Raw genomic sequence first — 25,267 nt, 5'->3', positions numbered from 1 at the left:
TCATTCAACCTATTCCATGTTTTCTCATTCAATTTTTCCCATGGCTTCACATTCACTATCCAGTGCTCTCTCAATCACTCTGTCCCATACTTACTCATTCACTCGACTTACTCCATCTGAAAGTATCATTCATTCTATGGCATGCTTTGATTTGTCGACGATATATCTCATTCTCGCATTCTTTCTATCCCATGCTATTTCAGTTACTGTCTACTATGTTGGCATTCACTATATCCGATAGTCTCTCATTCACTCTATCCGATTCTTTCAATCATTGTATTCCATACTCTCATTCCCAATCCAATCTCTTATGTTCAGTGTATCCCATGACTTTTCATTACTCTATCCCATGTTGCTTAATTAATTCATTTTATCCCATGTTGCTTAATTCATTCCATTCCATGGTCTCTCCTTCATTCCATCCCATGCTATTTGGCTCACTTTATCTCATGTTTCCATTGACCTCTATATCCCTGTCTGATTCAAGTGATCATCTTCTGTCTGATTCCAGCAATCAGCATCTGTCTCTCTGTCTAATTCCATCTAACTGTCTCGCTGTCTTTCAGATTTCAGCTCTCTGCCTTTTGTTCTCAAATTCCAATGCTGTTTGATTCCAACTCTTACTGCTCCCCCCACCCCCCCCCCCCACCCACCCCCCACTTTCTTTCTGATTCCAAGTCTCTCTCAGTTTAATTCTAGCTCTGGCTGATTCTGGTACTCTGTCTATCTCCCATTCCATCATATTCTCTGATTCCAGCTCTCGCCATCCGATCCAAGGTCCCCCGCCTTATTCCAGCTCTGTCAGTCTAATTCCAGCTCTCTCCCTCTCTCTGTCTATGGTAACAGCTTTGTGTAATTCCACACTCTTTTTGAATTCAGTTCTTTAATTCCTGTTCTTGCTCCCTCTCTATCTCAATCCAGGTCCCTCCCTCTGTCTAATTCCAGCTCTTTCTTTGTCTAAGTTTAGCACTCTGTTTAATTCAAATGCTCTCTGATTCCAGCTTTCTCTCCCTCCCTCTTTTTAACTCCATCTCTCTATCTGCCTAATTCCATCTCTCTCCTTCTGCTTGATTGTAGCTCTCCCTCTTTCTGGAATTCCAGTTCTCCTTCTCAATCTCCAATTCCAGTCCCCTCTCGTTGTCCCAATCTGATTCCAGCTCACTGCATTCTCCCTCTTTCTGTCTGTCTCTGTGTGTCGGATTCCAACCTGATTGCAGCTCCCTCTCTCTCTCTCTCTCTGTCAGACGCTACACAACCACCACCAGCCCCCACCCTCTCCCGCCCCCCTCCTCTCCCTCTCTCTGATTCCAGCTCCACCCTACCCCTGCTCCGCTTGTTGTGGTGCTGGCTAGCTAAGCGGGGAGGCGGACCGGTCAGCGCGCCTGCGCCTGGCTCTGGGGCTCAATTCGGCTGCTCTATAAGAAGGCGCCGCGATCGCGAAACTCACCAGAAACTAACCTCAATACGAAACGAGATGGTCAGCTTCCGAGCCGGTACAGCAAAATGCTGGATGGACACTGCTTTCTGGGATGGCAACTCTTCACTGTTATAGTCCTTCTGACCATCGGCAACACCACTGCCTATTTCGGGTATGTTCTGAAAACTTTTAAAGCTTTTTATTAAAATCCCAAAACTTTTTTTTTCAAAACTGTTTTCCAAACTTTCATCAAAACTTCTTTTTCACTCTTTCAAAACTATTTTTTCAAATTTTCTCGAGTATTTTTGAAACTCTCTCAAAAAAGTATTTCTTTCAAACTTTCCCAGAATTTTTAATTTCATTTTTTGTGTGCTTTGTTTTCTTGTGACACAAAAAAATAGTATATAGCGAGTTTTTAAATTAGTTGGGTGCGCCTCCTTAGTGTCTGGGATATTGAAACAGATCTGCACAGGGCTCCCAGCTGCAGGTTGCTGTGTGCAATTCTGATTTTAATATTTCCTTTATCCCGAGTGCGGTCTGATCTCTCTTGCACGGATCACTTACACATTTTAACTTGATTCATTTACTTTTGGGAGAAAAAGATTGTCTCGTGATCCTATCTGAACGTCTCTCTCTCTTTTGTACTGTTTGTCTCTCCCAGGATTTACTGTTAGGTCGCGTCTCATCGCTTGATGCAATGATCTGTATTTTAAAGTGCAATACTGTACTGGAAGATTGTGTAAGGGGAGGACAGAGGTTGCACTTTGCTGTGAATTATTGTTCCTAACTATTTTATATAGAGTGACACTTTCTGACTTCTATATTTTTATTTATTTTGCCCCCGCCCACCAACATTCAAACGCCTGCTCAACCTGCTAAACATGAGAATAGTAAGCCAAGAGTTGGGAGGGCAGAATTGTGTGTGTGAAAATGAAGTGCTAGATCGCGGTTTATATCAAACTCTGCCTTAGACTCTGAGTCTGGAACTCATCTTTTTACAGCTTCAAGTTATGCAGACAGGTTTTTTTTTGTGAGACCTTCCTCCCCTTTTGGTGGGACCACCAAATCCATTTGTAGTTTGGAGGCTACTTTACAGTTACCAGCTATAATAACATGAGCCAGAACATGTTTTTTTACAAAAAAAAATACTGCGTGGAATCGCAAAGAAAAGATCGGGGATTTAATCCCAGGGAATCCTCCGACCTTCAAATTCTGCTGGCCTCTTGTTTATCAGGATGTGAGGTGAACCTGGGATCAGTTTATACAGAGGGACAAGGTGAAAAGTTAAAATGAAAAAGTTGCAGTCCTTACCATTCTCAATATTTCTTCCAGATTGGAAATAATTAAGATTATCAAATTAAAATAATTAGCTATCTTTAAAAAAAAACCTATCCACTTAAAAAAAGGGGTGCGGAATGGATGAAATTGGAAATTGACCTTCTTATGACCTAAAAGGTTCTGACATGTTTATGTTTGTTTAGATAAAATTATCTTTGCAATAAATAAATAAAATTGGATAGATCTGATTGTTTTTTGACCTCTCATCCTTTAATCCAGGCGCTCTGCCTTTGAGTTGGACACAAAACGAAATGATTTTATAATTAGGAAACGTCTCTAAACTGCCGTGAAATATAAAGGCAAAAAAGTCCCAGTATAATGTTAAACAATTTAAAATGCAGAACCGAAGGTGCTTAACCTATAAAACTGTGCTTCTGATGTAGTGCACAGATGAAGGAGCACCTGTCTTAAAGGGACAGTGTCTCCGTTTTGCTGATCTCGCTTTTTGATTGTGACGTGGAGACACCAGTTAGTTGCCTTACAAAACGGAGTGACTCTTTTGTAGAAATGTAATTGTACCGTCTGCCTTGTGATTTTGATACCGAAATTGCCATGAGGCCCGGAATTTAGTTGGTGAAATTAGCGGACAAATACTTTATTTAAAAAAAGGTAGTTTAGAGACATTCCCTAATTGTAATGTCTCTTGATTTCGCACCCTGTTCGACATATATAGCTTTCTCGCCCTTCCCTGCCTACAGGGTCAGAGGCTCAAAGGAAGCTTGTGTTGACATTCTACTCTTCTATTAAAGCACAGGTGGGAATCTTAAATGTGTTAACACCTTCACGAAAATAAGGAAGAAATCTCCTGGGACCACTAACCGTCATCCACAAATATCACCAAGTAAATTAAATTGGAGATGAATCATAGACTGCCATCAAACCATCATCATCATTCATCACCTTTGTCAATGTCACCAACAATGATTTCTAGGTGTGTGTTGGTGTTATTGTGAACCTCGTGGAAGGTGCTCGCTGACTCTTACTCCTAATAAAAGCACAAAGGTTTTAATAAAGGGCGGCACAGTGGCGCAGTGGTTAGCACCGCAGCCTCACAGCTCCAGGGACCCACGTTCGATTTTGGGTACTGCCTGTGCGGAGTTTGCAAGTTCTCCCTGTGACCGTGTGGGTTTTCACCGGGTGCTCCGGTTTCCTCCCACAGCCAAAGACTTGCAGGTTGATGGGTAAATTGGCCATTGTAAATTGCCTCTAGTGTAGGTAGGTGGTAGGGAATATGGGATTACTGTAGGGTTAGGCGGGCAGCCATAAAGACGGGGCTAAAATGTGGCGAGTCGAAGAGACTTAGTAGTTGGCAGGAAAAAAGACAGAGGCGCAAGGGGAGAGCCAACTGTGCAACAGCCCCGACAAACAAATTTCTCTGCAGCACCTGTGGAAAAGCCTGTCACTCTAGAATTGGCCTTTATAGCCACTCCAGGCGCTGCTTCACAAACCACTGACCACCTCCAGGCGCGTATCCATTGTCTCTCGAGATAAGGAGGCCCAAAAGAAAGAAAGAAAGTATAAATGGGTGGTTGTTGGTCGGCACAGACTCGGTGGGCCGAAGGGTCTGTTTCAGTGCTGTATCTCTAAATAAATAAATTTCTCCAGAAATAGACAACTTAAATCTTCCTGCTGTGGTTATTAATTTACCAGACTGAATATTCATTCTGTTCTTCAATGAGACTTCTGTTCAATTAGAATGGGGCAGTTCCCCTTTAAATATTCAAGGTTTCCTCCCTTAATGATTAATCGTAGGAATCTTCAGTGTTATGAATCTGCACCATAGGCAGTGGGTGATTGTTCTCCCTTCCTCCCAGGATGGTCCATGCAATATGGGTCTTCACTTTGACATGGGGCGAATCTGTCACTCCCTCCGTAGCTGAGTATTTATATTGCCCATGAGCAAGCCAAGTGCTGAAGCTGAGTTCTAAGGATTGAATGAAGTCTGCACACCCCACCCCTGAGCCTACCTCTCCCCTCCTCTCAGCAGGACCCTTGAGGTTTAATGCCCTTCTGTGCCAGGAGCCCTTTATTAATCTGTTCCACACATGGTAAAAGATCTAAACCCCCACCCCCTTCATATAATAGGGATACAACAGAAACTTTGCCCTTTCTCTCTCTCTCTCTCTCTCTCTCTTCTCTCTCGCTCTCTCTCTCATATTACAGGTTCCAGATCCATTCCATTTCTGTGAAAGATGTTCGCCTTTTTTCCCATCTCATAATCCACAATGTTACTCTGCCACTCTTCCCCCTTTGGTTTCCATTGTGGATGTTGCCAATTCCTTGCTCATCCAAGCACTCATTGTTCAGGGCAGATAGAGGGGGTCTGCTGTTCAGCCTCTGCTGGCTATTCTATATTCCGTAGATGTAAATGGATATTAGTAACATTTGTAGAATGCAAGTGCCAAGCCTTAGAACTGAATGCAGTATTACTCACTGTTGGCGATGAATGTCTCATGTGAAAGATATTAGTGCCTTTCACAACCTTAGGATGTCCCAAAGTGCTTTTCAGTCAATGAAGTATTTTTGAATGTTGGTCACTGTTGCAATTTAGGAAACACAGCAACCAATTTATGCAAACAAGGTCCCACGAACAGAAATATGATGAGGACCAAATAATTGGTTTTGGCAATGTTGGTTGAAGAGTGAATTCTGCACCCGGGAAAACTCCCCTGCTCTTCTTTTAATTGTGTCATGGGACACTTTTTTAACAGCTGCTTGAGAGGGCATTACTCTTGCCTCTGAGTCAGAAGGATGTGGGTTCAAGTCCTAACAGAGACATGAGTTCAAAATCCAGGCTGACACTCCAGTGAAGTCCTGTCGGAGGTGCTCTCTTCCAAATGAAATGTTAAACAGAGGCCCTGTCTGCACTGTCAGATGGATGTAAAAGATCCTATTGCACTAAAAGAGCAGGGGAATTCTAGTGTCCTGGCCAATATTTATCTTTCAACCAACATCTACAACAGATGATCAGATCATTTTGTGGGAACTTGCTGGGCCATACATTAGCTGCTGCGTTCCCTGCATTATAACAGTGACTACACATCAGAAGTACTTCATCGGCTGTACAGTGCATTGGGAGGCCAGCAAAGGTATTATACAAATGCAACTCTTTCTTTTCTTTCACTAGGAACAATTGCATCTCCACCCCAGGTGATATCAGCTATCACAGCACAGACCAACAGACCTTCATTGTCTGTACACTCATTGCCACCCTGGACAGTGGGTTTACCATTTGCATGACTGAGTTCATCACTTTCTCTCATCTTTAGGACTCAGTAAGCTCATTGTGTAACAACAGGAAATCTTGCTGTTATGTTGCTTTTCATGTTTTTTTATTTCCATCTGAGATTACAACTTGTGCTGGAGCATCACTCCAAAAATCAGTGCTCAGGTACATCTTATCCAACTGGCCATTCTTTACATGAGATTCCTGACAATGGGTCTATTCAACCATGGGGGTGGGGGTTCTTGGTCATTGCAGCTCGCACTGCTCTTGTCCTTGCCCTACATTTTAGCACATGTTCCAACAGACATCACTGAGCCAGCAAAAACAGTTTTTATATTTCTCTCTAAGCTCCTTCCCTCAGGGTTTCTGATGCAACTTAGAATCTCCTGCTATCGTTATGTTAAAATAAAAAGGAATAATTTTTGGTTATAGCATTATGCCGTTGTGTTTAGCGCGGTTATGCCTTTACTTGCCGAAGAGAAGGCCCAGGTCTCTATTTTTCAATAGGCCGGGCCCAACTGCCAACCAAACCCCCAGTCAGCGGGTGAGGTGGAAGGTGGTAGCTGAGGACCTTTTTGTTAATTTGTTTCATGGGATATGGGCATCGCTGGTGAGCCCAGCATTTATTGCCCATCCCTAATTTCCCTTGAGAAGATGGTGGTGAGCTGCCTTCTTGAGCCACTGCAGTCCATGTGGGGTAGGTGCACCCTCAGTGCTATTAGGAAGGGAGTTACAAGATTTTGACCCAGCAACAATGAAGGAATGACGATATGGTTCCAAGTCAGGATGGTGTATGGTTTGGAGGTGGTGGTGTTCTTGTGTGTCTGCTGCCCTTGTCCTTCTCGGTGGAAGAGTTCACGGGTTTGGAAGGTGCTGTCAAAGGAGGCGTGGTGAGTTGCTGCAGTGCATCTTGTATATGTTACATACTGCTGCCACTGCGCATTGGTGATGGAGGGAGTGAATGTTTGTGGATGAGCTGCCTTGTCCTGGATGGTGTCGAGCTTCCTGAGTGTTATTGGAGCCGCATTCATCCAGGCAAGTGGAGAGTATTCCATCACACTCCTGACTTGTGCCTTTATAGACATGATTTGGGAATTCAGGAGATGAGTTACTCGCTGCAAAATTCCCAGCCTCTGACCTGCTCTTGTAGCCACAATGTGGCAGGTCATGGGTTGAGGGGGAGGGTGGTGTGGGATGCCCTGCAATTGAAGGTAACCCTCAGCAGGGAATACCCAAGGTGCACTCCTGCTCCCATCCCAGGGAAATCTTTATAACACAAATAAATAGAGCAAATACCCACAAAGAGAAAGACATACTTACCACACGCACAGCAACACACACACCTAGGCACACTCTCACTCACTCACACACACACACACAAACACAGTGACTTGCAGAGAGAGAGATACATACACAAAGCGGCATGCACAGAGACACGCGCATAGACACACTCTCACAACCTGCACACTATTTAGGGTTGTGGCTTTGGTTTTCAGCTGTAGTAACATTGATGCTGTGTAAAGGTTCAGGTCAACGCTCCCTTCCTACAACAGAATTCAAAAATCATTTCCTGCAGGATATTTGAAAGATGGCTTCGCATTCCACCCTGACTAATTACAGATTTTGGAGGAGCTGGAGTATATTCGGTGCTGTCTCTCACCACAATCTTTCCACCAGCCCACGCCCCCCCACCAACCCCCTTCCATTCCTAGCTTCCCCACTCCCAATTCATTTGTTTGGGAAGTATCCTAGGATTCCACAGGAGGATGCACCTACAGGAAATTGTGAAAAGGGGAGGCTGTGCCTATAACAGCGCAGCAGGGGAGTCAGCAGTAATCTGAAGTTTGTACTCATGCCAATCCCCCCCATCTACCCTTCCTCAGCCTAACAGTCTCTGTGACTGGAGGGAGGATATGAATTTCATGGACGCTGTCATTGATACCCGGTTCTATTTTATTTTAAAAGCTGGGTGATTAAGAAGGACCACCCTAATCTTTCCAATCAACTGCTGCAAAGATGGGGCTGGAATAAACTGGCTTCACTGTGATACAGTCATGTGTAGGAAACATTTACTGAAGTTCAGGGTAGGGCCAGTGTGTAATTGGGGAGGAAATTGTTTTTTAAAAGACCCATTTTAGCCTGACATGATGTGACGTGTTTGTCACTGTTGCTGTTTTATGGACTGGTTGATTGACTAAATTTTTTTGTAGCTCTCTTCTCCCCCACCACTTCCCTCTTCCCTTGTTGACTCATGTTAGTGTACAGTGTTGCTTTCCCCAGTATCTCATCCAAGTGTCCATTTTTAGTGTGTGACCAATGGCGGTGAGTAGCAACAGACTAGCACCATTGCCAGCCCTTCCCAATTCCATGCCCAACATCTGTATTGTACAATTCCGTGCACTTTCTAGGAAGGTAGTGACTTGGAGCAAGACTCCCTCCCTGCCTGATTCATCTCCTTAACTCAGCAGTGTTAATCCCATTGTAGGGCACATTAACTCAGGGACAACAGTACCCACCATTTATATAATGCCTTTACTGTCGTAAGGTGCTTCATAGAAGTCTAATCAGATAGAATTAGACATCCAGCCACATGAGGAGATATTGGACAGTAACCTAAAGCTTGGCCAAAGAGATAGGTTTTAAGGAATGCCTTAAAGGAGGGGAGATAGCTGGAGAGACAGAGATCTTTAGAGAGGAAATTCTAGAGATTGATGCCTAGACAGCTGAAGGTTTGGCTGGGTGAAGGAAGTGGGGTATGCACAAGAGGCCAGAATTAGATGAATGCAAAGTTCTAAAAGTGCTGGAGGAGATTAGAGATAGGAGGGACAAGGCCATGGAGGGATTGGAACAGGAGACAGATTTGGAATTGAAACTGGGACCTTCCTGAGGCTGAGATGGAGAATTTAACTAAGGTATAAAGACGGTTTCAAGTTTTTTTTTTTTTTTTTGCTTTCCGTTTCTTAGCTTGTTAATCTGAGAATACCGGGAAATAATAACCTCCCCTGCTGCTCCCAAGGAATGGCATATTTGACCGAGTTTGCAGAAGTGTGCAAGGTTGACCTCAAGGACGGTGCATTGGGCCATTTGCAAGTTTCCTCTTCTTTCCCCTCCCTACTGGAAGCACCTGGCACTCATTCGACAGGTTCCCGAGTGCGCCCACTTGGGTACACATCTCCTACACTCCTTTCCCTGGTGCCACATGCCATCAAACTGCGTTTTGCCATTGTTTTGTCGTGAATGTTTGTTTGTCTTTGATAAACGGAATATCGTATTGAAGCGAATGACCGCTTCTAATCTGGTAGTGTCGCGAGGGAGAAAATTTGGAACATCTGTCGATATCTCAGATGGATTCTATTTTGCTGTCCCCATTTTAATCCTGATCACTAAATAATAATGGTTGAGCAAGAGTGTTTGGCCATCTTAGCTAATGGTAAAGATCCCCTGCCCAGTTCTGGCAATGTCATGAGTCATGCCCCAAGTCTGTTCCATTATCTTTGGACCTTGAACTTAAATTTTCTGACTCAAGCAGAGACAGCAGTACCAATTAAGCCAAGCTGACAAATATCCTAGCCTGTCCCCACCCAATTCCACATAGGTTTACTTTTCAGTAGGGCCTGTTGGATAGAGGTCAGGAGCAGAAATACAAGGTAATTTTCCCCATACTTTGTCGAGCCCTACTGACATCAATCTTGAAGCTTAGTTGGTATTACCCTCTCTTTGGATCTGAAAACTTGAGTTCAAGGCCTAATCCAGAAGTTGAGCACCCAATCTAGGCCAGCTCTTCAGTGCAGTACTGAGGGAGTGCTGCACTGTTGGAGATGCCATTCCTCAGCTGAGATGTTAAACTGAGGTCCTATCTGCTAGTTCAGTTGGATGTTAAAGAGAAGAGCAAGGAGTTTTCCTGATGTCCCAGGCCACCATGCCAACCTCAACCAATACCATCGAAAACCGATTAATTAGCTACTCAACTCATTGCTGTTTGTGGGAAATTACATTTTGCAATATAACCTACCTGTTTGCCTGCAAAATAAAACAATGGTATGCAAAATATTTTGGGCGGTTTCTAAGAGCAGAACACAGCTACCCCCCCACCCCACCACATCCCCTACCTCCACCCTCCCCAAGTCGAGCAACTGGCAATCATTCAATACCTCCTTCACAAATCGAGAGTAATCATTTGGTTGAAAGGCTGTTGTGGGATTGTAACCCCAGCAGCAATCGACAACTTCAGGAAGGAGGAAATGGTAGGCGGAGGGTTGTTGGGGGGTGGGGGGGAAATGGGAACTGATACATTTAACACCTGTACTCAGTGACCATGAAGTGTGTGTTCTTGTGGAGTCTGACCGACAAGGGAGGGGGGAATGGGTTATAATATAATACTTTTTGAAACTGTACTTGGATAGAAAGCTGCACTATGCGCAATGCTGGGGCTCGACAATCACCTGTTAGCGTGCTGTTGGCTTGACCCTGTGCTCTACTGGGAACGCGAGCCAATGAGTTTCTGGCTGTGAGCCTGGCCTGCCTGGGACTGATGTTAGTTCTATCAGCACTGTGCAGATCATTCCAATGTGTTTCTGACTTGACTTTCAAACCCAGGCCTTGCTGCTTTTGGCTGGTAGCTTCAGTTACTGCAAATTAGATGCATGTGGAAGAAGATTGGGGTGGGGGAGAGAGAATAATGTCTTGATTTTTTTTTCTGTGGCTGAAAGAGACCGTTTTTCTTGGAACTAACTCCCAGTACTCAATCGGTATACACACTCTACAGGCGATTTAAAAAAAAAGACATTCCATTAATATAGCAGTATTTCGGGTCACTCATTTGTCTCAAAACACTTCACAATGATGTACACTGAGATGCAACCAACTATTGTAATCTAGTCAGACGTGACAGCCATTTAGCACATTGCATGAAGCCCCCACCCACCCAGAAACAGTATTGAGATTAATGATTAGTTATTTGTGTTGTATTGACTGAGAAGAATATTGGCTGAGAAGAATATTGACCAGGACACTGAGACTTTTTTGCATTCCTTTATGTGGTGGTCTGGGATTTTAGTAAACCATCAGAAAGGGCAATGTTGCCAATGCTCTAAAGAATATCACCTCCAACAACAATGTAGCGCTCATCCGGAATGTCAGCTCAGATCCTGAGTGAGCCTTGAATCCCCAATCTTCTTAGAAAGAAAGACTCACATTTAAATTACATATTTCATGCTCTAGAACTTTCTAGGCAATGACGTGCAGTAACTGCTGTAATGTAGGAAACACAGCAAACAATTTGCGCACACAAAAAAGCAATGAGATAAATGACCAGATAATGTTTTTTTTAGTGACGTTGTTAGAGGGATAAGTATTGCCTAGAACACCAGGGAGAACTCCCCTTATTCAAATAGTGCCCTGAGATCTTTTATGTCCAGCTGAGAGGACAGACAGGGCCTTTGCACTTCCGACAGTGCAGCACTCCTTCTGTAATGGAACATCAGACTAAATTTTCTGCTCAAGTCTTCAGAATGCCAAAGGAGTCAAGGGATATAGGGAAAAAGCGGGAACAGGGTACTGAATTAGATGATCAATCATGATCTTGTTTGAATGGCGGAGCAGGCCCGAAGGGCCAAATGGCTGACTTCTGCTCCTATATTCTATGTTTCTAATGGAACTTGAACCCATAACCTTTTGACTCGGGAGCAAGAGTGCTACCACTCAACCACAGCTGACAATTGACACTTAATGCATGTGGATCTAAGAGGATACAGGGTCAATCCTTGTTCTGTGCTGGACTAGTGGTTGGGCTGCTGTGGTTGGCCATTGCAATCCTGGAGTAGGGAAGGAAAAAAAAAAGTCAGTGAAGGTTGTTGCTTCTCATCACTGATTCCTGCTGGAAAGCAAATTTTCAACACCACAAAGCCTGCTGCTATTCATGAAATTGTGCTGTGGGATCTTTAATGTCCACCTGAGAGAACACACAGGGCCTCAGTTTAGTGTCTCACCCAAAAGACAGCACCTCTGACAGTGCATCACTACTCGAATATCAGACTAGTTGTGTGCTTAAGTCTCTGGAGCAGGACTTGAATGCATAACTTTCTGACGCAGAGGTGATAATAAGGGTGAGGGAATTTAGATCTGATGGTCCCCACACCATTAAATACCCAACAAATACATGACAGTCTAGGTTTATTTATAAAGAATGACCATTTGGGTTATGTTACCAGGTGATGACCAGTGCCTGTGAAAGCATCAATGTGGGAAACATTAGGGCTGAATAACCAGATGTAAGGGTGATTCAGCTATTCAGTGTGTGCAGTGTAGAGCTGCACTCATGGGGAACACAGGCTGAAGAACTGGGGCTGCAATCTTCGACAATAGGTCAAAATAGACATGGGCAAATTGACAGCCCATCCAATTTTCATTTTATTGTCTGTTTTAAGCAACTCCCAAAGACCAGTTTCACTCCATCATTTTAAGGTCCTGGTAAAGAATTGGTTGGCATAGGAGACTGTGTATGTGGAGTCTTCAGGCAGGATGGAGGGTACGCAGGGCAGAGTAATAAAAAGCCAAGAGAAGTCCCACTAGCACTGAGCTGCACATTGGATATACATCCACTTGGGTTCATCATCCGTAGACTCTGATTGTTTTGGGAGTCTCTGATTTGCTTTTTTTTAAAAATTTGCTCTCGGGATGTGGACAATGTTGACAAGGCCACATTTATTGCCAAGATCTAGTTGCTTTGAGGGCGTTGAGAGCCAACTATATGACTGGAGTCTCATGTAGGTCAGACCAAATAGTGGTGACGCATCCCTTTCCCTGAAGGATATTAGTGAGCCAGCCCATAATCCTCAAATTTATTGAATTCAATATCCCAACTTGCTATGCTCAAGTTTGAACCCACAAACTCTGCCTTATTTGTGTAGTACCAGAACCACGAGAACCACATACCATAGTTGCCACATAGGAGTAATTTTGAGGATGCAATAGCAATGGGTCTCCACCAACATATGCTCTGAAAATTGCCTCCCTCATCTCTTTAAGCTACACTATACAACTGGACATTCTTCGCCTCCCATGTGGCGAAGAGCTGGAGACAACAATTTACCCAGAATGCACTGCACACTGGCCACAGGCATAATCTGCCAATTTGACTGACCTCAGTCAACAAGATTGGCATCTGTCTCTGTTCAGCCCACTTGCCTGTACTGGAAGTTTAGCCAGTGGTGCCAAACCTCAGTGTTGACATACAATGGTAGATTCACCAAGAACTACAAGGCTGTTGAGCAGCACCAACCCCCCCCACCGCCCCCCCCCCCCACCCCGTCTTGAGAGGAATTGTAGATTGGAGAATCCAGCATAGAGATCAGTTGTCACCCCATGCCCCCCATTACCTCTCTGCCCACCCAATCATGAGGTGGGGGGGATGGTAGTGTCAATTTTCCAGTAAGTTAAATAGGAAGTGGCACAAACTAGGTGAGCTGGTGTCCTTCCTTGATTTTCCATTCTTCACTTCCCTTCATATTGATAAAATTACCCTACAATTTAGGCGTTTTCCTGACTTGTTGTGGAACTTGGAGTACTGAAGACCACACAATTTCGACTGACGTTGTCCTCCCATTAAGGATCCTCACTCACTGGGACCTCATTATCAGAAATCCAGGTATACACTGTCTATACTTTGCTGACGCAGCACACACAAGGATTTCCAATATTCACTGTCAATGATCTAGGTACCTTTCTGGGAGCAGGAAATTGGAAAATTTCCCCCCTCTGGAATACTGTGCTCTGTTCTGCAAAAATAAAAGTTATAGGTATTGATCTGGGTCTAGAGAAAGACAATCAGACTGACTGCAGAGGATGGGCTATGAGGGAAGATTGAAGACATTTGAAGCTCTACAGATGACAATAACAGATGTAACAAGAGAGTATTATAAGGAATAGATAAATCCAGAATATTACTTCAGAGTGAGCAAGGATGTTAGGAACAAGAATAGTAAAGCAGTTTTTCTATTTATTCTAGATGTCTTCACATCTATTGTCCATCTCTAGTTGGGCTCTAAAGATAGTGATAGGCTTTCTTTACCTGTTAGCATTTTTTTTAATATCGAAGTGGCCTATTGGGCCACTTCACAGGATATTAAGAGCCATAACATGTGACTGGAGTAACATTTAGTTCATAACAGGTAGGGGTGGCAGGTTCTTTTCACCGAAGGACGTTAATGAACCTGTTGGGGTTATACAACAATATGGAAGCTTTCATAGTTAGTTTCTTTTTCCTCTGGTGTCAGCCCATAAATGACAGAAATTATTGAATTCAGTTCAACAACCAACTGTGGTGAGATTTCAACGTGTGGTTGTCAGTCCAGGATCATATTCACTACTCTATCATATTTAAACGCTGCTTTGCTCAACAGCACTAGATGTTTATAATAATCTGGCAGGAATGATTATGGGGAAAATACGCACATGGACCTTCAGAGGGAGGCTGGATGCATTAATAGTCATTTATGGCATATAAGGAGGCTGTTCAGCCCATCGAATCCATGCCGATTCTCCACTAAGCAATCTAGTCAGTCTCACTCCCCTGCTTGATCCCCATAGCCCTGCAAGTTTATTTCCTTAAAAGGAAAGAGTTTGTGTACCAGAGGCTTCAGAAGGCTCTTGTAGACTTTTCTTACTGCTGATTTATCATCTTATTTGGTGTGAAAGGACTCTGGCTCACCAAGTACAGTACCAGGTGTGGGGAGCTGCATGATAGAGTAAGAAGGCTTTGGGTATAATCTCAGTTGTGTTGAATTAGTGGATAGTTTAATACTGTGCCTTCTGTGCCTAGTGGCGCATGAGGCAATCAATCTCTTCCATTACAGTCTGCACAAAGGAAGGTATTTGACTCCCTTGAACTATCATCTTGCCTTACATTCAGCAGTTCGCAGTTCTCTTTAGGTTTATATTTGCCCGTCTGTAAGAGGCTTGCCCTATCTCTGGATTGTTTACGTAACAAAAGGCATTTTTACATACACCAGTCATTAACCTAACTCTTAAGCCACTACCAGAAGAACCTGGTGATCTCCCTTTGGTCTGGCTGCTAACTTTCGACCTGTCTCTATTGCGTTTGGAGTTATACTCCTGTCAGCATGGCTTCCAGGATCATGGAAGCATCTAAAGCAAGAGGCATTCTCGAGGGAAGGGGAGTTATTGGGCGCAGGTGTGGATGGGTTGCAAATACTCCTCGAGTGATAGGAATGTAACACAGGTTTCCTTCTTATTGGTGTCATTGACCTCAGCTAGTAGAAGACATCTCAAAGGACTTCATTTCCTAATTGCTCAGTATGGAAGCTGGGATTTGTTCCTGTCATGTAGTGTAGCCAAAGATTGCATTTGAATCATCTCAACAAACAATTCTCAGAGCTTTCTCTTCATATTTACATTTGGTTTCACATAATAAATTATAGCCATTTAAATGTCTTAGTGCCAGAGCAATTGCAACATGTTTATCTCAAGATGAGGCTGTCACATAAATTGCAGCAGTATTGCACATGAGAGGATTGCAAGGGAACTTTATACACACAGGGGTAAAAGTTACAGCTGGGGACAGCAACAGTCATTACCATTCATACTGCGTGGGAGGCATACTTAAAGGAACAATGTAGAAGGAGCTTTACAGTATCTAACCTATGATATACCTGCCCAGGAAGTATTTGATGGGACAGTGTAGAGGGAAGCTTAGTCTGTATTTAAACCATGCTGTTGCTGACCTGGGGTTTTGACGGGACAGTGTAGAGGGACTCTACTTTATATTTAACACATGCTGTGTCTGACCTGGGAGGTTTTGATGGAACAGTGTAAAGGGAGCTTTATCTGTTCCTAATCTAGGTTGTACCTGCCAAGGGAATTATTGATGGGACACTGTAAATGAAGCTTTATTTTGTATGTAACCTGTGCTGTATCTGATCTGGGAGTGTTTGGGGCAGTGTAGAGGGAGCGTTACTCTGTACCTTAGCCATATTGGGGTTGGTAAACTGCTTGACATTAAAAATAGAATTGTTTCTCTTCATTTTTTTTTTCCATGATGCTATTTTCTCTTTTGATTTATTTTCCAGCTTTGTGAAGGTACTGGGGTGCAGGTTGAATGGGCACTTAGTCCTGTGGTACCTCGTCCACAAGTTCCCAGGTTAACTGTGTACTTCTGCAACTCTGAGACTGAGGAAAATTATAACATTCCAACTAGCATGCCTGTGTGAGATCAGGGAGCATGGTGCAGATGTTTGTGGCGGGTGGGTGGAATGTAGCTTTCTTGGTCTGTATGGCTCAGTAATACAAAATGTAGATCGTTCACCGAATAAGTCTCTCGGCAGTTTGTATTTTTTAAAAACTGCTCATACGGAATTTACACTGAATATTGAGAAAAGGGCGTTCAACAAGGCAAGAAAACCATGAAGTACAGCCTTAGACAGACTTGCATACTTAAACTGGAGGAAGACATTTAGTGGCACAGCCATTGTTGCTTTTTTGACCTATTGACCAAGAAACCAGAAAAAGAAAGATTTGCATTGATATAGCACCTTTCATGATTACAGACATCTCAAAGCATTTTCAGTCAATGAAATACTTTTTGAAGTGTAGTCACTGTTGTAATGTAGGAAATGCGGCTGCCAGTATGCGCACATCAAGCTCCCACAAACAGGGCTGGATTTTATGGGCCCCCCTGAGGTGGGGTCTGAGACGGTGGTGGGGTTGGGGTCCAAGAATTGCGACAGGTGGCTGGGGCGGCGGGTCCATCACCGCTACTTTGCCAAGCGACTTTTGCCGGGGGCAGGATAGGCCAACGTCGGCCTTCCCGCCCAGAGACCAATAGAGGTTAGCGGCCATTTAAGGGCCTCTTTCCGCCACTACTGGCATCTAACCAGTGGCGGGGGTGTGGCCTGTGCCACACGGGGAGGGCAGCTCGTACAACGAAGTGGCCTCCCTGTGGGCTTTGGAGGTATGTCCCTCCCTCGTGGGCAAACTGTGGCCTACAGTGGATCCCCGCTGACAAAACCTACAACTTCATAGCTCCCCCTCCCCCTGGACTTCACGTCCAACCTCCCCCAACCTTTGCCGGGGCCTGCCAGACTGGCCCCTGCAACCCCGCCTCAGTTAACTGAGTTCTGGGGTTACAGCGCTGGGACTGAGTCCGAGGCCTCTGCAGTACTGGCAGTGGCCACCACTCCCGGTGGTGCTGCCGATGCTGCTGGCCCTTTGATTGGCCGACAGCTCTTGGAGGCAGGATCTCCGTCTTTAAATGGATGGAGATAGCGGCGCCAGGCACTTAGGCTTCAAAACACTGGATGATTGTTCCGGGGGAGGGGGTGTGGGTGAGGAGGGGGCACGAAAAGGTCAAGGCTGGGTTCCCCTTACCTTTTCGGTCTGGCGTCGGGAGCTCCGCCTCCTCCACAAAATCCACCCCAGAATGACCAGATAATTCTTTTGTGTGATGTTGATTTGAGGGATAAATATTGGCCGGGACATCGGGGAAAACTCTGCTGCTGTTCTTCGAGATTGTGCCGTGAGATCTTTTATATCCACCTGAGCAAGCAGATGGGGCCTAGTTTAAGGTCTCAACCAAAAGACAGCACCTCCGACAGGGCAGCGCTCCCTCAATACTGCACTGGAGTGTCAGCCTTGATTTTTATGCTCAAGCCCAGGAATGGGACTTAAACCTGTAACTTTGAGACTCAGAGGCAAGAGTGCTGCCAACTAAGCCACAGTTGACACTTGGGTAAGGTGAGCTAGAGTGTATATAATGTCAACTGTCATTGACACAAGCAAAAACTTATACTTCCCTTTTCCTTTTTTAAACGTGCTGACTTAGTCCCATGGATGTCAGGGATCCAAAACGCTGGGGGGCGGTGGTGGTGGGGGGGGGGGCAGAGGCATCAAAGTCATTTCCGATCCAGTTCTCACCAGTTGCCCACACACTTGTAGTACCCAGGAGGGGTCACTGGATGCCGATCAAGAATGGAAATTGCACGAGCCCACTTCAAGGCCCCATCTCTGCCCTGACTGAGACCAATTCAGTCAACATCTGCCAGGGCCCTTCTCTATTGCCCAACTTTGGATAAGGCAATTTCAAAGCCAATATCTCCTTACACCACTTACCTTTACTGGCAGCAATTGTGGGTAGTAAACCTGCTGGTAGGCCTTGGCCAATCCCATGAGGTCCTCAGCTGCCAGAAGGTAGGTGAGTGGTATTTGGATGATTTCTCTTTATTAATACATCTTCTGTGGCATTGCTTACGGTAAGTCAGGATAGAGAGAATCTCCCCCAGATTACATTAATAATGCTGTAAGTGTAGGTATGGGGATTTGACACTCAACCAAATGGTAGAAGTATATAGTTACAGGTGTGACTCTACATCAAAGAATGATCCCCTTGAAATAGTGTTTAACATAAATAGCAAATCTAATTTTTTTTTAGGCCAGTTTGCTCCACTTTCTACCACCCCCCCTCCCCCCACCACCCCAACCTTTGCGATGGCTGTGGCAGGCATACAATTCAAATATTCAAATACCCTTTCATATGTTAGCCAAGTGCCAAGCTTCATCCTGTGGCCTAGTTAGTGTTGGCAGGGCATTCAAATGTGGAGGCGTGGAGATTACTGCTGAGCCCAATCCTGTCCACAGAAATACTCCTCCCCAGGAGGGCTCACTGCTTAGTGATTAGAAGTGAAAACCCTAACTTATTTTCCTTGCTATAGTCCAAGGGGAGCTGGCACTAATGGTAGCCAATTGTCAACCCAGGCATGGTTCAAAATTACCCCGGGCAGTGTGTTAACCCTTTAGGCTATAAGGAGGCCTCTTTTGCTTCCATTTATACCTCATTCTGGAGAGAGAAGGGACTGAATACTCGGATGACAAATCGGGTCAGTGGATGGTTCAGTTTGTTGGGTCTAAAGGCCTTTAGTGGGAACACATTACCTGTCCATTGTTTCCTCATGCTGGCATAGTTTAAGTGGGTGGAACAATTAGTAGAAAACCCTATCCTACCTCTCAATGGTCACTTAGCTATTATGAGCAGTAAGACATTTTAAGTTTATTGATAAACTGGCAATGGTTCTTTCAAACTGCCAGCACTTGGCTCAGTGGTAGTACTCTTGCCTCTACAGTAGAAGCATGTGGCTTCAAGCACCATTCCAGCAACCTGAGCAAATAATCCAGGCTAACAATTCAGTGTAATACTGAGGAAGTGCTGCACTGCTGCCGATGCCATCTTTCAGATGAAATTTTAAACCTGCTCTCAGGTGGACATAAAACATTCCATGACACTATTTGAAAAAGAGCAAAGAAGTTCTCCCTGGTGTCCTGGCCCATATTTATCACTAAAGCAGTTATCATATCATTATTTCACTGCAGTTTGTGGAAGCTTACTGTGTGCAAATTGGGTGCTGTATTTCTTACATCAGTGACGACACTTTATTGGTTATAAGATGCTTTGAGATATCCTGATGTTGTGAAAGGCACTAAATAAGTGCAAATTCTTTCTGTTTCAGGCTTGGCCCAGCAGAGGTGGCAGTCTTTACCCTCCACCCCACCCTTCGCTCCATTACACTGTGCATTCAAGATGTGTTGTACTTGTGCACTCCCACTTTGTTTGGTGAGATCTGTGCAAGCCCTTTTTCAAGATGTGTTTGCTCACAGTCGTGGAGAGTTCTCCCCCTCCAGGGTCAGTCTAAAGCTGCAGCCATGCTTCTTGTTTTATGTGAGCAAAGGTCAGGGTCAGTCTTGTGTACTGTTTGTTACTGGACTAGTAATTCAGATGATTGGACTAATGCTAGAGAACATAACTTCAATTCTAGCTAAATAAGAATTTGAATTCAGTGCAAAAAAAAATCTGGAAGTAAAAAGCTTGCATCGGTAAAAGTGATCATGAAGCTATCTGACTGTCATTTTTTTAAAAAGCAACTGGTTCACTAATGTGCTTTAGAGCCATCATTATTCAGTCTGTTTGATATGTAACTCCAAACCCACAGAAATGTGGTTCAAGAAAGCGGCCCACCACTATCTCTTGGGATAAGTAGGGATTGGCAATAAACACAGGCCTTTAGAATGAATTAGAAGTTCAGGATCCAGAAAAATGATCCTGGAGGAATTAGTCTGAGGAAATTTGGGAAGCTGCCTTTATCTGGAAATAGACATTTTAGAACCCTTCACTCGTGATTACTGTGTTTAAACCCTCAGTGTGTCTCACTGTCAGCTCCTGTACATGTACAAAGCATCTGTAATATTATCGGCTGAGAAGCTGTATATTGGTTAGATGGACGAGCCCATTTTTTTGATTTGTGTGCAGTGTTGCTTTTTAAAATGTGTGGTGCAGTACTCAGGCTGATCACAAGAGGGTGCTGCACAACTCATGCCTTTCAAAGTAAAATTAATGCCTGGCAAGGGTGTTGGAGGTTACTTGTCACATCCCCTGACCACATACAAACTGCTCCAGTTTTCTTAATTGTTGTGTAAAGTGTATTTTTGTAACTCTCAATGATCGTAATTGGGAATCCAGTCCAGGTGACTGCAGGATCCTTTATTCCTCCAAGGCAGGAGGGAGTGGAGCACTGTCTGTCTCTCTGCCTCTCTTTCTGTCCCCATGTCTGTCTGTCTTTCTCTATTGATGTGTCTTTTTGTGTTTCAGTGTGCTACTGTCAGTATGTTTGTCTCATTGTTTCACTCTGGCTCTCTACATATGTTTGTCATTCTCACTGTCAATGTCTTTGTCTGTCTCAATATATTTCTCTCTGTCCCAATGTGTCTTTGTCTATAGGTTTGTCTCCAGAGTTTGGGAATCTCCTTGTTGCTCCTACTCCGCTAATATCACTGGAGGTGCAGTGGAAATTGGGGTTTAACTTCCCGCTACCAGCAGAGTTACAGCAACAACAAAGGGGCAAACTGGAGGGAATTGCTAGACAATCAGTCAGGTCACCTCAAAGTCCCTTTTCTGCAACCAGGCAAAGTCAATTTACAAAGAACAAAGAACAGTACAGCACAGCACAGGAACAGGCCATTCGGCCCTCCAAGCCTGCGCTGATCTTGATGCCTGCCTAAACTAAAACCTTCTGCACTTCTGGGGTCCATATCCTTCTATTCCCATCCTATTCATGTATTTGTCAAGATGCCTCTTAAACGTCTCTATGGTAACTGCTTCCACCACCTCCCCCGGCAATAAGTTCCAGGCACTCACCACCCTCTGTGTAAAGAACTTGCCTCGCACATCCCCTCTAGACTTTGCCCCTCTCACCTTAAACCTATGTCCCCTAGTAACTGACTCTTCCACCCTGGGAAAAAGCTTCTGACTATCCACTCTGTCCATGCCGCTTATAACTTTGTAAACCTCTATCATGTCGGCCCTCCATCTCCATCGTTCCAGTGAAAACAATCCGAGTTTATCCAATCTCTCCTCATAGCTAATGCCCTCCAGACCAGGCAACATCCTGGTAAACCTCTTCTGTACCCTCTCCAAAGCCTCCACGTCCTTCTGGTAGTGTGGCGACCAGAATTGCACACAATATTCTAAGTGTGGCCTAACTAAAGTTCTGTACAGCTGCAGCATGACTTGCCAATTTTTATACTCTATGCCCCGACCGATGAAGGCAAGCATGCCGTATGCCTTTTTGACTACCTTATCCACCTGCGTTGCCACTTTCAGTGACCTGTGGACCTGTACGCCCAGATCTCTCTGCCTATCAATACTCCTAAGGGTTCTGCCATTTACTGTATACTTCCCACCTGCATTAGACCTTCCAAAATGCATTACCTCACATTTGTCTGGATTAAACTCCATCTGCCATTTCTCCGCCCAAGTCTCCAACCGATCTATATCCTGCTGTATCCTCTGACAATCCTCATCACTGTCCGCAACTCCACCAACCTTTGTGTCGTCAGCAAACTTACTAATCAGACCAGCTACATTTTTCTCCAAATCATTTATATATACTACAAACAGCAAAGGTCCCAGCACTGATCCCTGCGGAACACCACTCGTCATATCCCTCCATTCAGAAAAGCACCCTTCCACTGATACCCTCTGTCTTCTATGACCGCGCCAGTTCTGTATCCATCTTGCCAGCTCCCCTCTGATCCCATGTGACTTCACCTTTTGTATCAGTCTGCCATGAGGGACCTTGTCAAAGGCTTTACTGAAGTCCATATAGATAACATCCACTGCCCTTCCTTCATCAATCATCTTCATCACTTCCTCAAAAAACTCAATCAAATTAGTGAGACATTTCCTCACAACTGATACCTGGAATCATCTTGGCTGCTCCCTTCAAGGGCAGTAGTATTCCTGCCCATAATCAGGTGATGCCAACTGCACAAGTGCTCCACGTGAAGTCTGCCTAATGCCTTTTGCAGCAGCAGTTTAGCCTATTTTAATTTCTTGGCCCAGGTCCTAGGGCCTTGACCTGGTCAAGTGCTTGAATGTGTCTTTATTAGATGCATGATGCCATGGAGCACTCTACATCATACCATGCGTGGGATAATTTCTCCATCGAGAGAGCACCAATAGTTAAGTGAAACCAGGGATTAGAAAAATGCTTCAGCAAAGCAGCTGTAGCTATAATGCTTCCTTATAAAAATAAAATGAGATGGGACGGTGCCAACCAGCAATGAGGAGAGCTGTCAAAAATGGTCTATTGCCTTCAACTAAGCCAATAATGTCATACGGTAATGATGTCATCAATGCTTATTCTGAAAGGAAATGGGCTAGGTTAGAGTATCTCTGGGACTCCGCTCTCTGATGGAGTCTGGAAGGTCGTGTATGTTAGAATGCTGCCCTTTCACCTCATTGATCTGAGTCCAAATTCAGCCCAGACTAATGAGATGGAAAATCAGTGTGGGTTAAAACAGTGTTCATTCCTCTCCTTGACCTTGGTTCAAATTTTTATGATACAGATGGGATATAGGGATCTCTCTCTCTCTCTCTCTCTCTCTCTCTCTCCCTCCCTTGCTCTCTGGTTCTCTTGCATTTTATCACACATCTATCTCTGCATGTCTCTCCAGCTCCCTGTTTCTTGAACTTTATCTTCCTTGCTATATTTGTCACTTGCTCTGATCTCCTCTTTATCTCTTTCTCCTCATTCTCTTTTTTTCTCTCTATCTCTGTATGCCTTTCCATCTTCCTGTGCCGCTTGAACTCTCTATCTTCTTTGCTGTGTGTGTCTCTGGCTGTGCTTCTTTCTTGTCTTTCTCTCCTATCTCTCCACGTTCTATCTTTGTATCTTTAGTAATCTAGCTCTGTAAGAAAGGCTGTAAATATCTGGTGCAGGAAGTGGAGATACATGCTCGTATATAGGTTTGGGGCACAGGGCTCCTGAGGTTGGTGGGGCTAAGGGGTATTGAGGCAATGTAGACAAAGCTAAACTGATTTGATGTGATATCACTTTCCCCAGAGCTCATCATTTTAATGTTTTAAGGAGTAATCTTAAAACAATAAATAAAACTGAAAGATCTCAGAGCATTAAATTAAATACAAATTTTTTTTTAAATGAGAGAATATCACAATTTGGAAATCCAGGTTTTACCAATGATATTCAGTCCTTTATTTTTGAGGCTGAAATATCCCAAAAAGTGGGATGTTTCAATCAACTGAATATGCTGATTGTACGAGAGATTTATGCCATTGCTACAGCAGTCATACCTACATGAAATTTGGGGTGCAGTTGTGCTGATGCTTCTGTATTAAAGTCATATTGTGCGTAAATTGACCAAAAAGTGGTAGCATTAATATGGGGTCCAATCCTCATGTGGCTTTCAAGTGTACTGGCACATGATTGGTCAAGCCTTCAGCGGAGAGGCTGTATTGCAGCGATTCAGGTTTGCACCCACTGCAGTATAACTTTAGGCCCAGTGCAAAGCCGCACAAGCTCCCACCTGTGAGTTCCTGACATTAGCTGCCCACGAGTACAATTCTGTGCAAAACCTTGAGAAACAAAAGTGACAGTGGGTATGGGACAGGGTGGGGGGTGGGGAATTCTCATAATAGTCTATTGTAACTACAGTGGAAACCAGGTAGATAAGGTGAAAATACCCATTCATGCACTTTTTGTTACTCTCTGGGACACACCTGGAAGCCATTTTGTGCACATCAAGATCCCTCAAACAATCATGAGAAGAGCAGTTAGTTAATCTGTTTCTGATGGTGTTTGCTGTTGGAGGAATGTTGGCCAGGACATCGGGTAGAACTCTCTTGTTTTTTTTCAAATAATGTCATGGGATCTTTAGCATTGACCTGAACAGGCAATTCAACAACCCCCCTGATAGTGCAGTGCTCCCTCAGTACCTGCACTGAAGAGTCAGCCTGGATTAAGTGATCAAGTCTCAGAAGGACAAGCTTCTGACTCCGAGATAAGTTTGCTACCAATGGTGATTTGCAGTGGCACTGTAACTTTGAGTCTGACAACTGTGCATCACACTCTACACCTGCCTGAGATCAAAAGCTGCTGAGTGGCCTACTCCAGCTCTGAATTCATATGTTTGAATGCAGCCTAAGAGTATGGGTGATTGAGAGGACAAAGGCCTTCTGTGGTCATCACTGAAAGAGAAAGAGGGAAGAAAAGAAAAAGACAATTGATAAAACAAGTGATAGTGCTTTGGTAGCCCAATTTGCACTCTGTCTGATTTTCTTTTCCATGGCTTTAATGGGCTGCCAATGTGCACTGGTGCCCAAGATGAATTACTCATGAGCCTGTTCCACCATTCAATTGGATCTGTACATTAACTCAATCTACCACCTTGGTTCCACATGTCTCAATATCCTTGCCTAAAAAAAATCTATCAAACTCCGGTTTGAAATTTTTAATTGACCTAGTTTCAACAGCTTTTGAGGGTAGTGTTCCAGATTTCCACTACAATTTGCGTGTAGAAGTATTTGAACTGGCTCTGCCCCTATAATTCATTTCTTGGTCTTCCTTCCTCCCCATCCTCAGTGTCTACTTTTAGTGCTCTGCTCGGTAAACGCTTTGAGACATCTTTCAGCAAGTGAGGCCATGCCATAGAAACCGAAGCTGTTCTTGTGGATTCCACTTGGCAACTGCTCAGAGCAGCATGTTTCAAATCAACGGCTCATCTTGTTGGGATTCAGAGGCACAGGCCAGCATCCCAACACTCTGTGAGGCAGCAACCCTCAGCATTATCCTCAAGCAAGATATTTGTTTATATATTTGATTTAAAGAGTTTGTAATTTAAACCATTGGTTTAACTACAGTCTTTTCCAAAGGCAACAAGGGAGGCAACAGGAAATGTAACATTAAGGACTAGAACTGGGTGATGAG

At 44.1% G+C, this 25,267-nt stretch overlaps 1 protein-coding gene across 1 annotated transcript in view; it reads left to right on the top strand.

Annotated features, from left to right (window-relative positions):
* Nucleotides 1–1,440: 1,440 nt before the first annotated feature.
* The window catches only part of wnt9a (wingless-type MMTV integration site family, member 9A), a 94,704-nt gene continuing 70,877 nt past the window's right edge, over nt 1,441–25,267 (top strand). Inside the window, exon 1 of the mRNA XM_068031474.1 lies at nt 1,441–1,589. Coding sequence (XP_067887575.1) covers nt 1,504–1,589 — 86 coding nt within the window. The 5' untranslated portion in view covers nt 1,441–1,503. The remainder of the gene's footprint in view (nt 1,590–25,267) is intronic.

The sequence above is a fragment of the Heterodontus francisci genome, chromosome 5, assembly GCF_036365525.1.
Source record: "Heterodontus francisci isolate sHetFra1 chromosome 5, sHetFra1.hap1, whole genome shotgun sequence".
In the NCBI taxonomy this organism is placed as follows: domain Eukaryota; kingdom Metazoa; phylum Chordata; class Chondrichthyes; order Heterodontiformes; family Heterodontidae; genus Heterodontus; species Heterodontus francisci.
This window is presented reverse-complemented; position numbering and strand designations above follow the sequence as displayed.